Source organism: Oryzias latipes, chromosome 9, assembly GCF_053564925.1.
Source record: "Oryzias latipes strain Hd-rR chromosome 9, Olatipes_Hd-rR_3.1".
Lineage (NCBI taxonomy): Eukaryota > Metazoa > Chordata > Actinopteri > Beloniformes > Adrianichthyidae > Oryzias > Oryzias latipes.
In genome coordinates this window covers 25,435,817-25,459,099 of record NC_136245.1, presented here as the reverse complement: position 1 = coordinate 25,459,099, position 23,283 = coordinate 25,435,817, and the positions used below count along the sequence as shown (strand labels likewise).

The 23,283-nt window shown below is 37.1% G+C and overlaps 1 protein-coding gene across 6 annotated transcripts in view; it reads right to left on the bottom strand.

Moving 5' to 3' along the window:
- Nucleotides 1-23,283, bottom strand: part of grid2 (glutamate receptor, ionotropic, delta 2) — a 591,201-nt gene that overhangs the window by 173,724 nt on the left and 394,194 nt on the right. For all 6 annotated transcript variants that reach the window (XR_002873852.2, XR_013658170.1, XM_078953108.1 and 3 more), the window contains 2 exons: nt 13,512-13,565; nt 4,462-4,635 (listed from right to left, as the gene is read on the bottom strand). Coding sequence is in view for 4 of the 6 variants with exons in the window: in XM_078953108.1 (XP_078809234.1) it covers nt 4,462-4,635; nt 13,512-13,565 (228 nt within the window). In the remaining 2 variants the exon portion in view is untranslated. The remainder of the gene's footprint in view (nt 1-4,461; nt 4,636-13,511; nt 13,566-23,283) is intronic.

Sequence of the window (23,283 nt, the reverse complement as noted above, 5' to 3'; positions counted from 1 at the left end):
TAAAGTCTCATTCAGGAACAGTTGGATCATCAAGTTTACATGCAAAGAGGTAGAAGCATTCACTGCAAAAATATTTTTTACAGAAGCTGTCAACTCTTACCAAAAACGAATAAACTTCAAACCTTGAATAAAGATAAAATCAACATCACTATATACAAGTTGGAGTAACTCAGTTATATCAGATGATACTATCAAGTCCTTAGTCACAACTACCCTTATTGGTGTATAAGGGCTTTCTGTGGGCAAATCTACAGACCAAGTAGACAGCTCGCGCAAAAAAATGTAAGATTCTATACCGCTTGATGAGCCTGTAGATCAACTATGTTCATGGACATTTTTGATCTGCAGGTGAAATGTCGTAGCAAACAATTAAAATGTAAGGGTAAGTAGATAAGACGCCAGTATGTCATGCTGGTCCCTTCAAACTTTCAAGAGCCTGCTCCATGCCTGCAGTCTGACTGTTAGAAATGAGGAAATTAGACAATCAGAGTGTAGTTTTTGTGGACATCTGTACAGCATTTGCACACGGTCATTAAGGAGCCAGTGTCTGCAACTCACTGATGACTAGAGTGCGGCGAAAGGACAGCATCACCCATACGTCACAAGAGCATGAAACGTAAATCATCCTTTCAAATACTTCTTGATACAAGTACCACACAATGGTACATTCCATTTTCATGACAACCCTTTAAGGTGGTCACATGAGCTTCAAGGGGACCGCAAGACACACTTGGAGTCACCTGAAGATGCTGACACACCTTTATCCCTTGTGCCATCCTAGGCACTTTACCATTGGGAGTTGGGTCATAGACCCACCAGACAGTGCGCTGAATCTTTTTTATTCAATGATTTGTGAACCTCACTGTCCATGGATTTCATGAAGTCTTTCCACCCTTATCCACCTTAGTCATGGTAGGGAAAACACGTCAATGTAAGGGTGGGGTCACCTAAGATAGCACAAGGGTTAAACGACCCGGAGCATGTGACAAAAGTCATACAGCAAGACTATACTGTTTACTGTTTTTATGTAAATAAGAGGGCAGTGAGCAGATTTACCTGACTGTCTAATTTCAGAAGATGAACCTACCTCAAGATGTGTAAAATGTAGAAATGAAATAATGAAGTATATTTATGTGATTTCATACTTTTCTAAGCTCAACTGTTACTTTTCATGATTATAAAAAAAGGTAATCAAGGGAACTGGTGCTGCCTCCCCATTAATGGTTTCTATGTGCTTTCATAAAAGCCTGCTATAAAGAGTTAGGTTTTGCTTTTGTTTGCAGAATTCTTCCCTTAATGGTCATTTTTTATGTCTTTCTTGTGTGCGTTGCATCTTTTTTTATGTTGTCGCTATTTTTTGTTCTGGTAAAGGAGCTTGAGTCATGTGAGCGTTACATGTGTGGTAGGAAGGGATCTGTGTGTGTATGTGATCAGCCGGACATGATGTGCTTCATCGCAGTGTGAAATTGCCTTCTGGGCTACTTTCTAGCCGTTATGTACTCATACTGTATCAGCAAATAGAAAGCCTCCACATACAGCACATCTTTAGCTAGAGATGTACGAGGGGTTTGATCGTTTCATCCATTTGATCGTCTGAGAATTAGGTGAGATGCACGACACAGAAATGCACTAATGTAGCAAGCATAGAATAAACTGATGAAATAGTCTATAAAAGGATTGAAAGATTTAGCCTTTTTCTATATTTTCATATTTAGTCCAAGTTACACATTCATGTTCCTGTGACTTATTTCTGTTTCCTGATTATAGTTGGCGAAAGCCAGTAATGGAGCCTCAAAGGAAAATATCCACATAAACATTAAGACCACATTTCTGTCGTCAGTGCAATTCCGACTTTCATCAAATGTGTTCCTCCAGGGTCTAAAGCACGCACATAAATCAACCGTACATTAACTCAATTTCTTTTTTTTTTTTTTTTTTTTTTTTGCCTTGACACATAAATAAGTCTATTCACTTTTCTCATTTCTGCATTCTTTTGATTTGATCATTTTAAATGCACACTCATACATTTACAAGGTTTTCATGCAAAAAATGTAAATAAATGGGACAACTTTTCCCATATGATAAATGCTGTCGTTAAAACGCCTCATCAACATAGGCAGTGGCAATGCCAGACCCTGCTTTAATTAGATGGTTTTTGCATCAGGAGATGTTTCGTAATGTACCCTGTGACCCTATAAAATCAGGAAAAGAAAGGTGACTTATACTTTGGTGTTTTTAATGATGCTGGACTGGACTGTTCTGCGTATTTGAAAATCAAAGAGTTTTACGCGATTCCGTGGGAAATGTAGGTAAGATAAAACATGAACTGTAGTTCAAAGCTATTAATAATAAAAATAAAGTAATTTTTAGACGAATGCTCTTACAAATTAGTGACATTGATTTGGAGCCAATGGATCTTTTTGCACTAAACTGAAAAAAAAAAAAATAATATTAAGTCATGCCCAGTGCAATAGTTTCCAGAAAACATGATGACCTTAAGCTAAAAGGAAGTATTCTATTTTGAAACTGTTTTGATCAGTGAGTTCAAAGGTCAACACAGCTTAGGCTTTAACTACAAGCTCAAAAACATTAAACTTTCAATGTTTTGTTCATTGAACTTCTTTTAGGTACACTTTTCGTAAAAAAAGAAAAAAAAAGAGGATTCTTCATACTTTTGGGTATTCCCTATCAGAAACTAAAGCTCACTTTTAGCAGTTTTAGCAGTTTTTCACTCTCCTATTCTTTTTAGCTGTGTCAAAATGGCTGTCAAGCTTGTGTGAACTGGCATCCTCAGGTGGAAGCTCTGAGCTGTTTAAGTCTGGGCATCAGTAAGGGAATTTTCCTGGAGCTTTTCCAGTATTATCTTTGTGTATGGCTCACTTTTGAGCAGGTTTTCTTCAACATTTCCCATAGTGGGATCTTGCCACATTATGTGGTCAAACTCTGGCATTATTAAACCAGATCCTAGTTTTTTGTTTGTCATAAAGATGTTTAAAGCATTCTTTACAGCAAACTGTATTAACCTTTAGAATGAGAACTTCAAGTTTACAAAACACACATTCATTTTTAAAATATTCAAAAATCAAGGCCAGTTTACAAAGACAGTTTAAAGTTTTTTAACAGAAAATAAATATTACAGGGATAATGGTTATACTTAAAATTTAAAAACAGTTAAGAAGAACTGAATTTAAAGTAAGCTTAAAGTAACAACGCAGATGTAAACTTTTGATTAAAAACAGATCAAATGCAGCTGAGAACACACGGGTCTTTAACTTGGATTTAAATGAACTGAGTACATGCTTCATTGTTTTTTTGATTATTTATGAGTGTCACTATGTGTGAATGTGTGAGTGTGTGTGGGAGGGATTGTGGGGCCCTGCGACAGACTGGTAACCTGTCCAGGGTGTACCATGCCTTCGCTCAACAGTAGCTGGGACAGGCTCCGGCCGCCCCACGACCACGAAAGGGATATAGCGGGAAAAGAAAAATGAATGAATGGATGGATGGAGCGCTTCAGCTGATCTATGGATTTAGTCTCTTCCAGATCTGTGGAGCATAGAAGCTGAATGCAGCTTCTCCATGTTTGGTTTTGACTCTAGGAACTGACAAAAGATTGCATCCAGATGAGCGGAGAGGTCTGGTACATTCAGGGTCAGGAGGTCAATCATGTAATCAAGCAGATATACAGGATCCCCCCTCCCCCTCTTCCCCCAGAGAAGCTGGAAACTTCAAAGTAAAATTGGTTGAATATGTTTTCTGTTATTTGTTATTCTGTCCATTTACGTGTTTGATGCTTTTGTCCAGTTAGGCTTCCTTCCGTCTCACAAGTATTTTTTATTCCCCTAGTAAACCATTCAAAGTGTCATGAACCAGCAAGAGAAATGTAAAATCTATCCTCTTGCAAACAAGCAGCCAGCATAGGACTGATATGGTCTACCTTTTAGGTCCTGGTGGGAACCCAAAGAGCAGAATTCTGAATGACTTACAGTTGAATGCATGACCAAGATTTTCTAACATCAAGCAGTAGCCTTTATCTATTTAAGCTTCTTCAGTGTCTCGTTTTTGTGAATGTACACAGGGATGAAACCTCTCAGCCTAAAGGTCTTAACAGACCTGAATATTCTCTTACCTACCCTCTTTGCAATGCCCTAAACCTGGTGACATCTTAAGTACAAAGATTTTATAACATAATCTGACTTCTATTGAGAGGAAAAAATCTCTCATCATTATATTGGACATCTGATCCGTGGAAAAACCTGCTATATTCTTGCGATCTTTGCTACTTTTGGTTTTCTCGTTGAGAAAGGTGCAAATTTCCATCAAAAATGAAATAAAATTGTCTTTAAAATAGCTGAAAGGTTTTCAGGATGAGGAAAGCTCAATAGATAGACAACATTTTTAGCTGTATTTTAAATGCCTATATCAATTTGAAATATTCCACACACAGACACACAAACTCACCTCTAGCTGCTGGGCCTTGGCGTTCTTTGGGTCACAGACGGACGTGTTAATCCTGTGGTTGTGTTTGACACAGCGTTGAGTTGTGTTCTGAGGCATGGGGAACATCTGCCGCACCAATGTCAGCCGACCAATGGACTTCATGACCAACTCCTGTAGGTCGTAGTCGGAAATCTCCTGTTGGTGGAAGCAGAGCGGAAAGATGGCGGGATAAAGAGAGACGTTTATGGAAATAGGAAAAATACATAAAAATTTTTTTTTTTTTTACGTTAAGACCAAGAAAAGCATAGTCATACTTTCAAAAAATGTGTCTAAATGCTGTATGAAAGTCATTTTTTTTTACTTGCAACACAAAAAGAATTGAAAACATATCCATTTAATGCACATATGATTTTAGAAAGATGCTATCGCTCCATAGAGTGTGAAGGAGGGTTAAACAAAAAGCGTAAGTGCATCTCAGTACAGCTCACACATGCATGCACGCACACTGCATGTCCTTGCAAAACCTTGGACGAAGAACCAGCTAATTTTAGCTCTAGGACATCCCCCCCCCCCCAACACACACACACACATACACTCTTCAATCTTCATTCATGAATCTCCATCTCTACATTTATCATCACTGGTGGAGGCAACACTGCCAGCAGCCTTCTGTGTCTACGAGGGCTTTGATTGTTAGCATTTGATTCTCCGCTTGTGTGTCCATTTTACTGTGTGTATGCGTAAAAAAAAAAAGAGTTTATGTGTCTTTAAGAGATTGTTTTTTAAACCTTCCAACCATGCAAAACCCTTTTGACACCTCTTGAGTTTGCACATGGCAGCTCACTTGACAGGATGGATAGGACTCCAGATCTGCAGAGCGTGCACACACACGCCAGCATACACCTCTCATATTAGTGAGTGTGGGGGGTATTAAGAGGTATCACACCTCATTGACTAATCTCACTGGGTTTTAATTGACTGTAATTTACTCTCATTAAGACCTTAGAGTTATCAAAGAATGATCAATGGGGGTTAGTGCTAGTTTTCAAAATGCATTATTTGTACAGCCTCTATGATCCTTGATAATTAGGAAGAGTTATAGGCTTTGCTCTGCATGCAAAATACACGCAGCGTGTTTTCTGCTGGTTTAAACATCCCATTCGCTTGAAGGTGCATTTAAACTTTTGCTACTACAGTTTGACTGTTTTTATGATAGAAAACTGTGACTTTTATTTAAAACTGGTTCTTTAAACAATAAAAAAATAACATTTCAAGGTGTTGGAGAAATATGGAATAACATATTTAACCTTCAATGCTCACTGAAATATTTACTTACTAGAAAAATTCAAGGTATGTTGTCCTTTAAAACAACAAAAAAGGGAATCTTGCATCAAAAATAAATAAAAGAAAAAAAAAGAGATAGAGGGAAATGCTGTTAACAACTAGAGAAGCAGATGATTCAAGAAAGGATCTACTGCTAAAAACTTACCAGTAACACAAGAAAATGACATAAATACAGGCATCCATGTATTGTACAGAAAGAAACGTTACAGCCAACTATTAGGTAAAGGTTTGACCTCTGAACAGTACGCTTTGTCATGTTCTATATCCCTCTTTGTCTGTGAAACAGGGACTAACTAAAGAGTCATATCCTAATGTGCCCTGCACTTCCCCAAAGCTGTTACCCCTAAGCAGCTCCGAACAAATTATTTTTGACACTTAGAGGGTGTCACCCAGAGCCTCTATGAATTTAAAGTCCCACTCCGATCATCCTTTGACGTGTTTTAAAAACGTTCCCAATGGGCTTTTTAAATTTGTTTATTGGGGGTCTGAATTGTCAATAGACTTGCAATATGATACCATCACAGTTCAATATGTATCCCAAAAATATTTTACAATTTTTTTTTTTGAAAGACTATGACTTAGAAAAAACATTGTCTGAATACTAATACACTTTTCATGTGAATAAAATTGTAAAAATGACAAAAATATAAACAAAAATAATTCTTTCCAGAAGCTATTTTGATGAAGTTGCGTAGAAGGGTAAATGAGAGCGTTTTAATGCACCTATTACGCTTTATTTCCTTCTGTCCGACAGTCAGCACTGCTGCGCTGCAGATCTGTGTTTTTACACACATATTTCATTGCTCTCCATCCCTGTCTTATTTCAGAGCATTATACATGTTTCTCTGATCTATTCAATTACTGGATTAGAATCTTTTGCTGTGAAGTGCAGCTGCACTTTCACTTGCTTCGCCTTCGACATTTTGACTGTGTGCACTGCGCATCTGCATAGCCTCATTCTGCCATGAAGCACCAGCATTAGGGTTTTTTTATGGAACCAGTAGCAACTTTGCATAAAGTTTCGGTACCCATCCCAAGTCAAAACTGAGTTTTATATGTTTTAGTTAATAACTGTGAGGCTAAAACAAGATGGGTCCTGCCAGATCTTGTTGTTGTTTTGGTGTAGTGCTGCTAACAGAGGCTCGGTGGGAAGTGCTGCCAACTTTCAGTCGGTGGTTTTAGCAGAAGACAAAACTGAGACGCTGATAAATAATTAATCAACTGTCATCTTGGCAGCATTTTAAAACGATACTCTTATGGTTTTAGTTTCTTTGGTTTTGTGTTTGGGTTCTCTTTTTGTTCTGTCTGGTTTTGAGTTCATTTCCTGTTTTATTTTGAAAGGTTCCTGTGTTGTGTCGTGTTTTCGAGTTTTACCTTTGGTCCCCATCTGCCCTCATTGTTTCCACCTGTGTCTCATCTGTTCTGTATGTATTTAAGTCCTGTCTTTCCCTTCCTCCTGGGCTGATCCATAGTTTGATATGACGCTGTGCCCTGTTTCCAGTGTTTCTAGTGTTTCAAGTATATTTCCAGTTTTGAGTTTTTCTAGCCTGCAGTGGATTTTGGTTTTATCTTTTCGAGTTTTGGTTTATTAAAGATCTGTGTTCCTGGAACCTTCTGCCTCCTCCTCCTCTCTGTGCCTGGGTGCTTACCTAACCTCCCCCCTCGTAACAGATACAAGTATTGTCAAATGAAATATTGCGATATTTCACTTTAGCGATTTTTCTCTACACCCCTAATGATTATGCAGTTTTTAGCCAAAATCAAAAAATCTGTGTCATTTTCTAAGACATAATTTCTGCAGAGTGGGAGGAGTTCCTAAAAAAATTCCCCTCTGAGTTGTGGGCGGGACTGTGGGCACGGAAGTAAGCCTCCACTCATTTCCCATAATCCCCTTGTTTACGCTGCTGCTCACAGCTCCTCAAAACTCCAACCTTACATTACAGGTGCAACCAAATTGCGAGGAATATTGGAGCTATCCAGCCACGCAGTTCTGAGCCAGATGACAGTCTAACTTTCCACGTTCGTGGATCTATTTCTTTGCAAGTGGATGCAGTAGATAGACTCCACGTCTATCTAATGCATCCACTTGCAGACGAATAGATCCACGAACAGGGAGGTTATTGTCCGACGAGTGCAGCTTCTATGTAACAACTACAAGCTTTTTCAAACTGCATTTTTGGGTCTGCTCCTGATTCACCACAATTGAAATAAAGAAATTATATATATATACATGACCTCCATTATAAAAATGTTGTTTTAAAGAACATGTTAAATTGTTGCCGTTTCTAGTTTCAAAGTTTCAAGTTTCAAACAAACAAAAAAAGCTTGTCTTTACCTTTTGTGTTAATGCTGTTTCTACTAAATCTGTTCCCTTCTGCTCTTGGAAAAAACTCAAATTTGTCGGTATCATTTATGTTCTCAATAATGTGAGATAATTGGTTTGTTTATTCTGTCCAGACATCCTTTTTCTCTACTGAAAAGGAAAGCATCCTCACTCATGGTGTCCCACTTTTGTCCTATTCTTTTTTCCTCCTCCTTCCTTTCCTTTGCAAACATTAAAAAAGAAAAATCTTTCTACAGTAGTTGACTGTACTCAGTTTTTTTTGAAAAACAGAATAAAAATTCAAACAAGTAAAAAAATTAAAGATTATTTAGAATGAACAGTAGTTGTTTTGGTGGAAAAAAAAAGATGTAATAGGATCTGTACACCTTGTGCCGCACATTTATGAATAAAGGGTACATAATATTACAACATGAGTCTCTCAATCCATCCTGTTTATCTGCCTCGTCTCTTATTTTGTCTTTTTTTTTTTTTTTTTATCTCAGACTAATAAGTAGTTACTGTCTAGGATGAAGGTTAGACAATATTTAACCAGCTTATCTAACTTCTACTTTACAAGCAATGCAAAGTGGGGTTTGGCAGCCAATTTATCAGCCGTCAGGGATTTCTCACAAATTATAAGACACGTTATTGGGAATTCAAAGGAATTATGGAAGTAAAAGCTAAAGTTTGCTTTCTTCCACTCCCTTTTAAGCAATATTTAATTTTATGTTTAATTATCCTAAGATTCATACGTCATTGTATGAATGTGTAACTGATGGTTGTAATGTTTTTGTGTATTATTCGTATTTGATTGTTTGAAATAAACCATTTTCAAATCAAATCAAATGTGACATTAAAGGCCAAAAATCTGCAAGGAAATCTATAAAGATCAGAAATCCCAAATAAATGGAAAATATTCAAGCGTTTCTTGATACTGTTTGTTGTCTGCAGTGACAAAAGGGATCCAGAGAAACACATCACCGTCGTTTGCATGCGAAGTACAACAATTCCCATAACTCCAGTAAAATTGCATTTCCCTCCAACTATAATGTGGAATCCCAAGACAACCTGACTTGAATGGCTCTCCTTGAGGCCAAACAAGCGCAATAAATGTTAAATTACCAAAAAAGATAAAAGAAAAAAAAAAGGCACAAGAATGAAGCAGATAAAGAATGATGACGCTTCATACTCTGATCCTGAAAGTGAAGGAGATGGGTGACAGAACAATGATCATTTAGAAGCTTTGAACTCCCCCTGCGGTGCTGCCTGACTGTTGGCTGTAGATAAAGAAAGTTATGACAGCAATAAAGTATGCTTTCATCCCTTGTAGACGTGGAAAAGGTGGAAAAACACGTAAAAACAATCACTTAAAAAAAAGAATAGCCAACTTGAAAAGAAAACAAGGAAAATGCACACTTTCCTCTGTTACATAAAGCCGACCGTGAAATGAAACTCATCCAACAAGGACTGACTGGGCAGTATTTGGTATATCAATCATATTAGCTGCATCCGTTTAGCAAAATCTGCTTGCCAGGAGGAGATTAGCTCATACATTTCAATGTATCCAGGGTTGGTGTGTTTACTAATGTCTTAATTCATTTTAATAATACTATCAATTAAATGTGATGAACTAGTGGGACCTGTTCAATGTGTACACTCAGTAAACACAAAGATAGCTGAGGAGGCCCCAGTGGGTCCTGTGATAAAACAGGGCATAAAATACATTCAAATGAATGGATGGATCTGTTTCTTTAAAGACACACTCTTTGTGGTTTTTCGCGTTCTTGTGGCATTATTTTTTAAAATGGAGGACATATATAGGGAAAATAAGGGTTACATTTGCATTTCTGAGTAATTCTGTATTCAAATCATGGAAAAAACACACAGCAAGCCACAAGCTCTCTGTTCTGCTCCATTCTGATCCATATCTGTCTTTGTCTTCCTCATCCCACCTGGCATTTGGCTCCAATATTGCTCACCATTTTTGCTGCACAAGTTACGTTAGGGGTTTGAGGAGCTGTAAGTTAGCGGCAGTGTGTATAATGATAGATGATGGAAAGTAGGGGCAGCTTATTCAGTGCCAACGGTCTCGCCCACAGTTAAAAAATGGAATTTCTGATGACCTTCTGCTGCTCTGCAGAAACTATGCAGACACAGGTTTTGGATTTTGGCTAAAAACTGTATAATTATGATTGAAAGAGCACTGAAAACACGTTTAATACAGATCAAAAGATGATTGGAGTGGAACTTTGCTGCCATGAGTCTGTGGGATCAATGCCAGTTTTGTCAAAAATGCTGATCAAAATGTGAGTAAATAACATTTTATGCTTACATGAATATACTCATGTTAAAGTAGGACTGTTTTCATTTGACATTAAGTATTTCTTTCCCCTAAACAATGTCTTTTTCGTCCAAATGTAAAAGTGAATGTTTATTTTCTCTTTAAGGTATAGGTAAATATTTGAGTTTGGGCCCAAAGTTCTGTTTCCTCTTTTATCAAGTCAAATAAGGAGAGCTGTTATTTCAGTCTCTCTACCAAAAAGCTTTGAAGAGTCATCAGATTTTTAACTATGTCTATAAGTCTACCCAGATAGTGTTTGTCGCTCACATGAATCAGTTTGAGTCTCAGAGTGTGTTTGGAGAAGATCCTGAGCTTATCTGAATCTCTCCCAACACATGGGGCATCTGCACGGTTCTGCCTTTTCTTCCTATCTTTTCACTTTGCTTGGATGGTGATCTTCTCAGACTATTGATAAGGCAGAGACACAATTCCAGAATCCTCAAGTCTAAATTATTGCTTTTTATGTTTCTTTCCTTCTGTGCCTCTTGATGTCAATGTTATTTTTCAGTCTTATATACAATTAACAATGGCAAAGTAAAAATGAAATGAAATTATAATTATTATAATATAATATAACGTAATTATAATATAATATAATAATATAATATAATAATATAATTTGAAAATATAAATACAATTAAAAAACAGATTGCAGTCTGGACGTTCACGTTTTGCTTTAAAATTGCCTTAAAATTAGCTTAAAAAATGTTAAAAAATGAGAATAAAGCACAAAAAACAGACTTTTCTAAAATTCTACTTTTCATATGTTGACTAATCAGAGTTAAAAAAAAAAACTATGAATGCTTTTATTTTTCCTACCATTTTTTTGTAATCCAAATGAATCTGTTGTCTGGTCCTGTAATCTACAGAAGTGCCAAAGACTGGGATTTTTGTATGAAATTATTTCTTCCAAATGTATTCTGACCCATGAAGTACCAGTTGTTGCAGGTTATCCCAAATCCACTGGAGTCAGCTATTAGAAGCGGGCAGTTTTCCATTGACTGCCATGTTAAAATATCTTACTAAACACTAAAAGCAATTTAGGTATAGTTTGGTTTCAGAAGTTTTTTTTTTTTTTTAAGTTCATTCCTTCATTTTTTCCATCATACAACTCAATGGAGGGATTTTTTTTAAACAGATCATTTTGATTTTATAAAAACGTAGGAAAGTGGTTTTGTAAATTACAGATGGATTGTCCGATTGGTCAAACGCTTCAAACTCCAGACCGTCCTGCTCAACTGCTTTTCCTGGAGCATTGTTGAGTTGGGCGGAGTTAGGCCATTCCCACTTTAAGCTGACTTTTGCAGCATTCAGTGGATGATGTCAGGTCATATCCATATTACATGTCTACGTCTGACATGCACATCTTTAGGAAGTGCAAATCACACCAACGTATTCAATGTAACAACATGTTAAAGCTCACAACGAATGTTAAAAAAGCAAAACTTAGGGGAACATTATTACATTTTAGAAATCAAAACAAAATTCCAGAAATAAAGCACAGTTCCAAAAAAATGAAAAGTAATTTCCAGAAATCAAAAAATGTTACAAAACAAAACCAGAAAAGTTAGGTACTATGGGATGTCACTGATTGGATGATGACATTGGCCAGCATTTTAACTGTAAGTTCTTTGGCATGAAGTGGTACTGGATATGCTCTGTAATAATCCTAAAACTTAGATGGCTGACATTGAATACACATTTGAAAAAACCCAGATGGTAAATAATAAACATCAACATCCAGTTTACAATGTACCACAGTTTTTTTATTGTGTTTCATTTTTTTTTTTACATTTCTTTTTTTTATTTGTGGGAATTTAAATTTCCATTTTCTTTGTTTTTTGTTGGTGGGATTTGCACTTCAGGGCCACCGTACATTTTAGAATAACACTGATTCATTCTGATAAGAAAAAATGAAGCGGTCGGACAATTTTCAGATTCAAATGCAGATTGTCCTCCTTTGTGAACAAAAAGCAATAGCAATAAACAAACATGTCACGAGTTTCTCAGATATCAGGCATGGATTATGACAGTGTTGCTGTGATCCCCTCTTCCATGTAAAATTTTGAAATTAAAAAAGCAAATGGCCAGATAATGAGGTTGACTTTAAGACGTTTGATCGTCTCTGCACCATTAATGGAACTGAGGCATCTGAAGACATGTTGAAAGCAGCCTATAAAAAAGAGATGAGTCTACAGAGTCATGTGCCATTAAGACATATTTAACACACTTTTTGTAAGAAATACTATAGTAAATGATGTTCTTTCACCAGTGCATTTGCTTTGTTTGTGTGTGTTTGGCATGAGTTTTTCCAATGTGTGTGAATGAGAAAGACTAAGATGAGAAACATGGAGATTTTGGCAGCAAGAACCCTCTGTTGTGTGATGTCAGTAATGCCCAAGGCTACAAAAAAGTCAGTGCATTAGTCAGCAGGGCAAATCCGCATCCAAACCCGAGCTGATCTGCTCTGTTTAATGCACTTCTCATCCAAAGAGATCAAAGGCAGTTCCCTTTTCTAAAATTAATACCAAATTACAGTCGTCATTAAAGATTGACTATGTTTTTACTTACGCACAATGGTTTCTCTGATCCATGTTAACAATCACATTTTGATTCAGAACATGGATGAAAGTATTTCATGGACTAAACGGAGAAAAAAAAACTTTAAAAAGAAGTACATTGACTCATAGCGGAGAGGAGGTTTCCTCCCCCGCCACTCTGGCAGCCGGAAAACTGTGGAGCAAGAGTATTGAACCGGCTTATACCAGCAGGGAAAAGCTGCAAAAACTGGTATCATTGCTGTTAGATTTTTTACTGACCTCACTTCATATTTAGCTCTATGTATCTTCCTGTTTTTATCTCAAGTGTTTTGGGAGGAACTGATGAGTTCAATTAAACACGTTTTAGGTATCCTAAAGGGTCATTTAGTAGAAAAACTATCAGTAAATTAGTCAAATGTACATTATCCTCCCTTTTAAAAACATCTAACAGAAGGATAAAAGACTTACGAAATTAAAAACACGCCTTGGCTACCTATAACTATGAGCTGAACCAAGCACTTACCTCATTAATAAGGATCCAGTGGCAATCAAAGGCAACTAGGTTGGTCTCCACTACCTGTAAAACACACAAACAGCACATTTAGAAACAACGAGGAAATCAGCCGGAAAATGTTTCTTTGGTCTCATTTTCTATGCGTATGGAAATGTCCATATCCTCCTTAAATACATCCACGACCCTGTAACACTGGAGATGTCATTGACTACAGCTATATAACACACTCTGTTTAGTGTGTTCATGTGTCGCACAGTCAAGAACATGCTGAATACAGGTTCTTGAACGTGCTTTTAGCATATTGTGTTCACATTGGACTGTCACTACCCAGTACTAGTGTATTTTTCTACAGTTAAAAAGAGGCTTGGTGCGAAATGTCAAAGCACTGTAAATATTGCTCCAACCTTTTTCAATCCCAGCTCTATTCTGACATGTAATAGAGTTGGTTTCAACTAATTCCTGCCGGGCACCATCCACAATTATTAATTTCTCCTTCATGGTCATTTTTAAATCACTTCCGTGATTTCAAAAGGCTGTCATCCATACGTCACTCCCAAATTTTAGTACCAGATTGGTCAAAGTTCAACTGGTTTTGTTCGTATAGCCCAAAAGGTGACTTAAAAATTTGCATAGCAATGTGTGAATGCAAGAGTTTTGAATGCGGAAGCCTGAAACACGCATATGCGCGTGTCAACATAGACTGTTCATTGGAAGTGATTGCTAGAATATGGGTTGCCGAGTCCAGTGCTAACATGGCTTTTGACTTACTGTAACAGTTTGACTGTTTTCATGATTAACGTCAATCAGCTTATAAATTGATGCGGAGAAAAGTGTTTTTTGTTATCAACTTTGCATCAATATATAACAGATTAATAATTTAGTAATGCATAATGGTGCAATTTATTTTCAAATTTACTCTACTTTTCTCTGAGACAGAATCAGCGGATTTACGTTGATACAAAAACGTTTGAAGAGTTACCATAGTCAAAAGAATATAAACACTGGAGCTAAAGCTCTGGTGTTATAGGTTAACTAAAACACAGTCCTTCCTCTCAATGTGTCCAACCATCTCAATCTGCTTCCCTGATTGTATCTCCTAAACATTAACATGAGCTATTCCTCTGATCTAGTCATTCCTGGTCCTATCCATCCTTGTCACTCCCAAAGAGAACATCTTCACCTCTGCAACCTCCAGCTCTGCCTACTCTCTCTTTCTCAGATCCACTGTCCTTTCCTTTCAGTCTTGGTAAACCCCATTTGTCAAACATCATACCTAAAACATCTACTTGTTCCAACCTGCTTGTTCCAACACCTCTTTTCTGCTCTCTGTGTAGTTTTGGACTGTTGACCCTAGGAGCTTAAAGTCCTTCACATTCTTCATTTCTGCTTCCTGCAACATCTCCATTCCACTTGCATCTCTCCCATTTATACACAGGAAGTCTGTCTTGCTGGGGCTTACCTTCTCTCCCCTCCTTTCTATAATCCTCCACCTCTCTAGATGTTCCCTTACCAACTCCCTGCCTTATCTGTAAACCACACAGTCATCTGCAAAATGTATGGTGCATGGAGATACCTGTCTAACTTCATCTGTCTGTCTGTCTGTCTGTCTGTCTGTCTGTCTGTCTGTCTGTCTGTCTGTCCGTCCATCACCACACAAAACAAAAAGAGGCTCACAGCTGATTCTTGACCTCCACCTTGAACTCCTCTGTCACACTTAAAGCATATCTCACAACTGTTTTACAGCTCTCTTATACATATATGTCCTTATTGCTAGTTAAGAGCTGACACATATACTGTGTTTATTCCAGTGTGGAACTGTCATAGGATGCCACCTGTGCAACAAATCCAGTTGGGAAATTGCCTCACTCCTAAATATTTCACGATCAACTGTCAGCTCTATCATAACAAAATGGAAGACTTTGGGAAAGGAAGGTCCATAGAGACATGGATGACCGAGTCTGGTGTGGATGAAGTTAACTGATCTGCACAAAGTCCTGACCTGCACCAGATAGAAAACCTCTAAGTCAAATTAGAGCGGAAACTTAGAGCCAGGCCTTCTCCACCAACATCAATGTGTGACCTCACCAATGCACCTTTGGAAGAACGGTCAAAAATTCCTGTAAGCACACTCTTTAACCTTGTGGATAGCCTTCCCAGAAGAGTTCAAGGTGTAATAGCCGCAAAAGGTGGATTATCATAATATTGAACTCTATGAGTTGGGAATGGATGGCACTTCACTTCACATGTGGTTCAATGCAGGTTAGTAAATATGCTTGGCGATATAGTGTGTGTTCTTAAAAACTCTAATGCCACACTCCACTCTTCTTTATATAAACCACGGCTCATCTCAGAGACTTTCTCTGGATCTACAAAAAGCTCTTTCTCTTAAAAAAAAATCCTCAAAGCAGCTGTTTTTATCTGTGGTTGTCTTGCTCAATAGTAAAGCATGCTCAAAGATGCTCACTTCTGACCTCAGCCTAGTTTCCACTATTTTTCCCATAACTTTATTACGTTACTCATCGGCGTTTTTCCTTATAGTTTCCACAACTCTGCACCTCCACACCCCTCCACTCTGATGCCATTCATGACACAACCCTCTGCATTTGCCCATTCTTTGGAGCACCACCAGAAAAAGACCAAATTGTTCCCCCTTGTGGTACCAACATGCCTCCCATCTCACCCATAATATATATTTTCCCACTGCCCTGCATTTTGTTCACATTTTCCTGCCTGAACACACCAAATTCATATCATCTCATCTCATCTGACTGCGACTAATCAGAGGGTGACTCACTATCAGAAGCCTCATGGTGAGTCACAGTCATTTGAATTAAGTATGTTGGAACAAATAAACCATGTAGAGCTGGGGATCCTGAGGATCAGGATTAGGAGACACTCATTTAAACCATAACTAAATATGCCACCTGAAACATAACCAGATTATCATTGCACACAAATTTAACCAAAAAAAAGGCCTCAAGGTCTCAGTAGGTTTAGCTCAACCAGCATCTGCTCTTCACAGTGACGACACAGGTTTTGATCTTGAATATATGGAACGCCTCAATGAAGGTAAGAAATCGGAGTTGAAATAAAGGAGCAGCTACTATTTGAAGGCTGATTCTATTTATATGTATTAGATGTCCCCTTAATTAGGTTAAATGTTGTTTTTGTCTCAGATTTTAGGTGGAGTAGCTGAAAGAACTCCCTCTGTTTTGAAGTCATGGAGAGAGGCTGAAACTGAATGAGGTGATGCGAATGAAAGTCGCGTCAAAGGTTTTTAGGCTATCGATCAAACACAGGCAAATATAGCAAAGCTGTCTTGCCTGTGACATTTTCAAGCTCATAGAAATACTCCTACTAGAAACTACCTAAGAACTATCTCAATAAAAAGGGTTTGTCTCAATTGATCCAAATTGGAAAACCTCTGAAGACGCCTCATTTTATAGATTTTTTAAATTATTTATTCAAGTATTTATTCTGTAAGTTCCTCTAAACCCCATAGTCAAGCGTGAGATATTTTCCCTTTTTCACAGATTTGTTCATTTATGTCACAAATGTAGTATGTGTCAGGTCTTAACTGGCATTAATACAGTATATTAACAATTTATAGACTTTGCAGAATTATATGTAGAATTGTTTTTCCATTAAAGTAAACACATTCTAGTATAGGATGTCAACCTTTTCAAAACTCTTTGTAATGGAAAAGTTTCAAAATTAAAGTTGTCTACTTCTTGCCTTTGGAACAAATCATTTCATTGACAGCAAACTCAGTAAGTACGTTTTACATCATCATCATCATCATCATCATCATCATCATCATCATCATCAAAGATTTAATTGGATTTCAACAAGAACCAAAGGAAAAAAATCCATTTAAATAAGTCAGTTTTACATTTTCCAATCTGGTTGGACAGTGGGAGGCTGATCATTGATTGACTGCTGAGAAAAGAAAGATGCTGATTGGATGATCAGTCCAGATTAAATACATGTGTCAATAATCCAAGGTTGTAACCGGATGTGTGAATACAACAGTTAAAGAAAATAATAATAGTTTAAAAAAAACATTTGTAACGGTCGGAAGACTTGAAAGAAAAATCTTTCTATTGATAGAAGACATTTTTGCAATTTGCAAAACTTTTTTTTTTTTCTTCCTGAGACTTTTACTCAAGGGCAATGCGGTTTTAACAGACTAACAGTCTAAAATTATTCTGCAAATGCAAAACTTATTGACACGTGTGGGCATCATTTTACAACTGTAAAATGTTTGAGAAAAAGGAATAAATAAAGATCCATAAACATTAGTTTCTTTTAAATCTTGCAAAAATACATTATCATCTGCTTGAAGGCACTAAAAAACTAAATAACCTGCTGATCACCTCTGCAAGTTCTCTTTTATCTAAGTGGTAAAAAAACAAGGAAAAGCAGAGTTGTGGATTTCTAAACATATCTAAATATCACTAAACAGTTAAGAGGAAAATGTACATGACTTTTTTCTCACTTCATTTACAGCTCTAAAAACAGCCCTGATAGGATATCACAGCATATTAATCAATAGAATTTTGTTTCAGAAGTGTACATTTTCATTTTATTTGATTTGCAATTCAACACAATTCATTTAAAACATTGTTATGCTTGTCATACTTATATTGTAGTTCTATTTTTTATTGATTTACAATGAAAAACAAGAGTTTTCCTTTTCTCTAAAGCTCCAGAGTTATGAATTCCTGCATTTACTTTACTGCAGTAACCTCACTTAAAATTGAAATATACTTGTTTGAACAAAAAAACAAAACAAATATGAGTAAAAAAAACAAACAAACAAACAAAACAGTAGCCTAATAGCTTTTTTTTACAAAGTTATTGTTTTTTTTCCCCACTTTTCACTATTCTCCTGTATTTTACATATTTGATTTTATTTGTCATCTCATGATTTGGGCTTTATTTCTTTGTGTTTCATTCTTTCTCTTTTACCTTCTTTTTCATGTTAATCCTAAAATCCAGTCAATCGTCTATATCATTAGGCTTAATTGTCTAGGTGACTAGTGCACAGTGGGTGATTAAACTCGTTTTAGCTGTAAACAAAAGACAACAGCTGGAGAGCGTGGCAGAGCATGTCTATTAGTGGTTTCATCGCCACCAAAGTCTCCTTAAAACGGCACCGTGATGACACAGAGTGTTGCTGTAAAACACTCAACCAGAACACATAAAAGAAAGAAATGTCCTTTCCTTCAAATTTTTTCACCTTTTAATTTGTGTGAAATCCTGGGCTTCAGCCTATCCACCTAATAGCAAACAGTCTAATAAGGTTTGAATTTGCGGTCTGACATTTCAATAAAGGCAAGTTTGACTGTAAAACACAACATGCACCTTTTGGATTTTTAACAGTCAGAAACATATGCTTTTAGTCTTAATTATTTCTAAATTTCTTTTTTGTTGAAGTCCAGTCTTCTGACTTTTTTAATCACTTCATAGCCCTTGAAAAACATTTTTTTACACAGATTTGACGCAAAAATGATGGAAACTCAAAGCATCTCTTTACATAGCATACAGTTATTGTATATTTTAAAACTGTTCAATAAGAAAACAATATTGTGAATGTGGTGAAAATGTCAGAAACCCTCAAATAAACCATAATAACTTAAAGGTACTGACTTATAAAGTCCATAAGGGATTTTATTAATATGCTAAAAATGGCTTATTTTTTAAATAAACAGTATAATAAAAAATGGAAATTCTGATTTTAATGATCAGCATTCAAGTCTACAGGGGCAAATACTTTTACTATTTTGACCTCCCACTGGTATTATGTGGCCAGATGTCTCAAACTAATTAGTGAAAGGGCAGGTTTGGAGCACTAAAAAACACTCATTAGAGGCCTAAACTGTTCAATATAGTTCTCCTCTGTCATGCATGTGGTTAAAAATGTATGCACAAACACCACTAACAGTAACAGCTTTGTTAACCAATCCAGGGGTTAGTCAGGAGTCACATGGGCATCGTTTCCCTCAGACCACCTGAAGGATTTCATTCCATCTCCGTTCACAAAAGCCTTTTTCTTTATTGTCCTGACTCTCTGATGTTAGAAGATCATATTAAAATAACTGCTGACATCTGGGGACAAAAAAAAAAATTCAAATGTCAATACAAGAAAGCCTTTTGTGAAGTCTGAAAGTTGACGGCGTGATGGTCTTGAACAGCGCTGCACTCGTGTGTTTTATTGAGTGACCATGACATGGCTCAACACCTTTTTTTTTTGGTTCCACAGTGACCTCCATTCACCTGTCGCTCCTGGAGAAGTTAAACAAAAGACGTTCATTGGCAAACAGCTGCTGTGTTTGTATGGGTTCTTAGCTTGGCAAGCTGTACAGGTACGCCTTAAGCCGTGGTTACATGCACCTGTGCTGGGGTTTGACCCCTTATCTTAAGGGGAGCACAGGTGTGTCTTGTAATTCCCTTGAGGCTCGTACAGCCACCTTAAGAGGCGCATCAGAAAAATTGATTTGTAAGGAAGTCACACGCATTTATGTTGTATGATGCCATTTTCACAGCACCCCTATCGTTAGTAAGGTGCGCATACCGACCTTACTGACTACGTACAAATGCGTCACCGATGATGTGTTCATAGAAACACAAACTATGTAAGAGGCGCACAAGGCATGCACTTTTCACCTGGACAGAAGCAAAGGACTCTGCACAACATGGTTGCACCTCAACTTCTTCACCCTTACTTAGCCTTACGTGTTGCATAAACATTTACTTCCAAAGCAACGTGCATGAACATGCAGGCTCACAGAATGGTCTACTACTTTAAGATTTTCGGTGGGCCTCTGCGTATTCCGTTTAGATTTGCCCATTTTTCACCTGCAGACAGCCCGTATTCACCTGTGAGGGCAATTGTGACAAAGGCAAGGGTCACATATTCATTTGCCGAAGTGTGTAGGGGAGGCATTGTTAGAATCTTCAAGTTTTATGCCGCCGCATGATTTTTGGAAAATCGTTGGCGTGGTCATGAATGTAGGCAGTGGATGACTCCATTATAAAATCGAGCGACAGCTGAATGGCCACAGGGCAGTAGCAGCCGGGTTGCTGGCCGGCAGCAGCTATGGTTGGACGATATGTAAATGTCTCCGGACGGAGGCCGACCATATAAAGTGCCACTGACCACTAGCCACCTGACAGGCCGAGGGTAAATATAAAAGTAGGCCATTCTGCCTGTCACTGGGCTGCCACTCCACGACCTCGAAATGTGCCTGGGCGGCCACCGACCGATGTCTACATTTGGAGAAAACTTTTAAATGTTTTCACTCTGAAGATCATGAGCAACAAGAATCTATTATTTGTTTATTTTTTTACATATTAGAGAACTTCATTGTTCTGTAAATTCATCTGTTAAATGCAAACTGAAAGTATTAAAATTATTTTAAACCATGGTAACCTAACAGTTGAAAATATGTAAGTCTATCTAGCGTTTCTTTTTTTCTTCTTTTGTAGTAGAATATAATAATGTAACTTTTTTAGATTGTGTAAAAAGAGCTGACATGTCATCCCACAGGGACTATCTGGTCATTATAAGGTAACGCACGCTTGAAAATATGTTTTCAGGTAGTTTGACAACAAACGAAGTCCATATGCTAAGCATCCTAAGTACTGGATTTTTTCCAGAGTTTGACTCTGTCACTGAATCTGTTTATTCCCTTTATGGACAGAATTCCACAGTTCAGCAAAGCAACGTTCCAGTAAGGAACTTCAGGATTCAATCTCTGTCATTTTAAGATAATGTACTCCTCCACTTTCACACAACTGTGACCTCTAGCTCTCTCTCACTGGAGCAGCTCGCAGCCAAGCATGAAGCTGTCAGGATGAAAATCAGAACGTCTGAAGCTGTAGTTCTCAGCCGGGCAAAAAGAGGAAAACCCCCTCTGAGTTGGGAGTGACGCACTCCCTCAAGTGAAGGAATTTAGGGAGCCTGGAATTTCTTTATACTTCAGAGAAGAACAGGTTGACATGTGAAGTGGTGCCATGTAGTTTTAAGGGCTCTGTATTCATCTGTTGTACTGCTTGGAGAGCAGAATCTAAAGGCAAGACTCTCAGTTTGGCGGTCGATCTAATTTCTCACACTCATCCATAGTTGCATGCTGAGGGCAACGATCCTAAAGATTCACTTCTCACGTACGAGGAGATAAAATAAACTTTCTTAGCAGGCTGGCTGGATTTGTCCTTAGAGATCAGTGAAGGAGCTCAGTCATCTGAGAGAAGTTTAGAGGAGAGCCGCTGATGATTTCTACTGAGAGGAACCACCTGAGGTTGTCTGGATCTCCTGATTTTCTCACAGATGCCTTCCTGTTGAGCTGTTAGGGGGCTTGTACAACTAGGATGGAACCTTGACAGAGCCTCATTTCTTTGATTTTTCTTTTAACCCATCATAGTTTATTCTAAAAATGAAACAACCAAGGACTTTTAGCATAAAGTCAGCTTTGCAAGTCTGTTTCTGATGGATAAAACTGCAGTTGTATTTTTTATATATATATATATATATATATATATATATATATATATATATATATATATATATAAAATAAATAAATTGAATAAATCAAGCAAATTAAATCTGATCATTTTTTAACGTAATTCTTTCATTCTTTCCTTGATCTAAAGCTAATTCTACTTCAAGATGCATTTTTTACTACAATTAAAAAAAAAAAAAATTGTCCGTAGGTGTGAGTGTGATTGTGACCCTGCGACAGACTGGCAACCTGTTCAAGGTGTCCCCTGCCTTCGCCCATAGGTGGCCGGGATAGGCTCCGGCAGCCCCATGACCCAGAAAGGGAACAAACCGAAGATGAATGAATGAATGAATGAATGATGAAAATAAAAATAAATCAATATTTGACAAAGGTTTAAGCTACTACTAAATAAAGGGATTTGCAGCATGTCGTAGTTGTACTAATTTGTTCAATGCATTATTTTTATAGCTATCTGATAAAACCTACCCTGCAGAAAATGTAAGAGCAAGGTCTGTGTTTGGACATGTGACTGTCAGCTCTGGAACCACAGCATTGTGCTTATGAGGTTAAAAACAAACCTGCACAAATAAAAATTCAATTATTTTCTTCACAATCCAGCTGGTATATTTATTTGATGACTGCAGTATGTGTGCTTCAATTCAAGAAAAACTGAAACCCGTGTTATCACTGTCCTCAAAAATGTCCCTTTGAATGTGAGTCTGTCTGCTTCCAAGGCTTCATTGACAAAGTGTCTCAGCATACTGTAGATACAGAGGAGTTTAATTACTTTTATCCTCCAAGTCTTTCATGGCATTGTAGATCTGTAAGAAATATATGTTTTCAACATAATTGATAGATAGAAAGTTTGACAGAAAAGGGAAAGTAATTATGAGTTTACAAAAAAACGCAAAGATTTTATTCACTAAATAATTGACAACCTGTTTTAAATAATCAAATATTGCCAAATCCAACATTTTATTAATTGTTTATAAGTAGTTAAAAATTCAAATTTGCTCTTGTATTATTTTAAAATCTGCTTAAGACAAATGTTTCTAATAATTTGTCAAACACTTTAAACAGTGTTTTGAAAATGTTGTATTGTGAATATTAGGTTGTGTTTTTACTAAAAATTAAACTAGATCAATTCAAATTAACATCGTTTAAAACCAAATATAGGAAAAGTTAAAAGTATTTTTCTTTTTTTTTTCTTATGGAGTAGGTTAGACAGAAATCACCATGGACTATGATGTTTGCAGATGACATCGTGATTTGTAGCA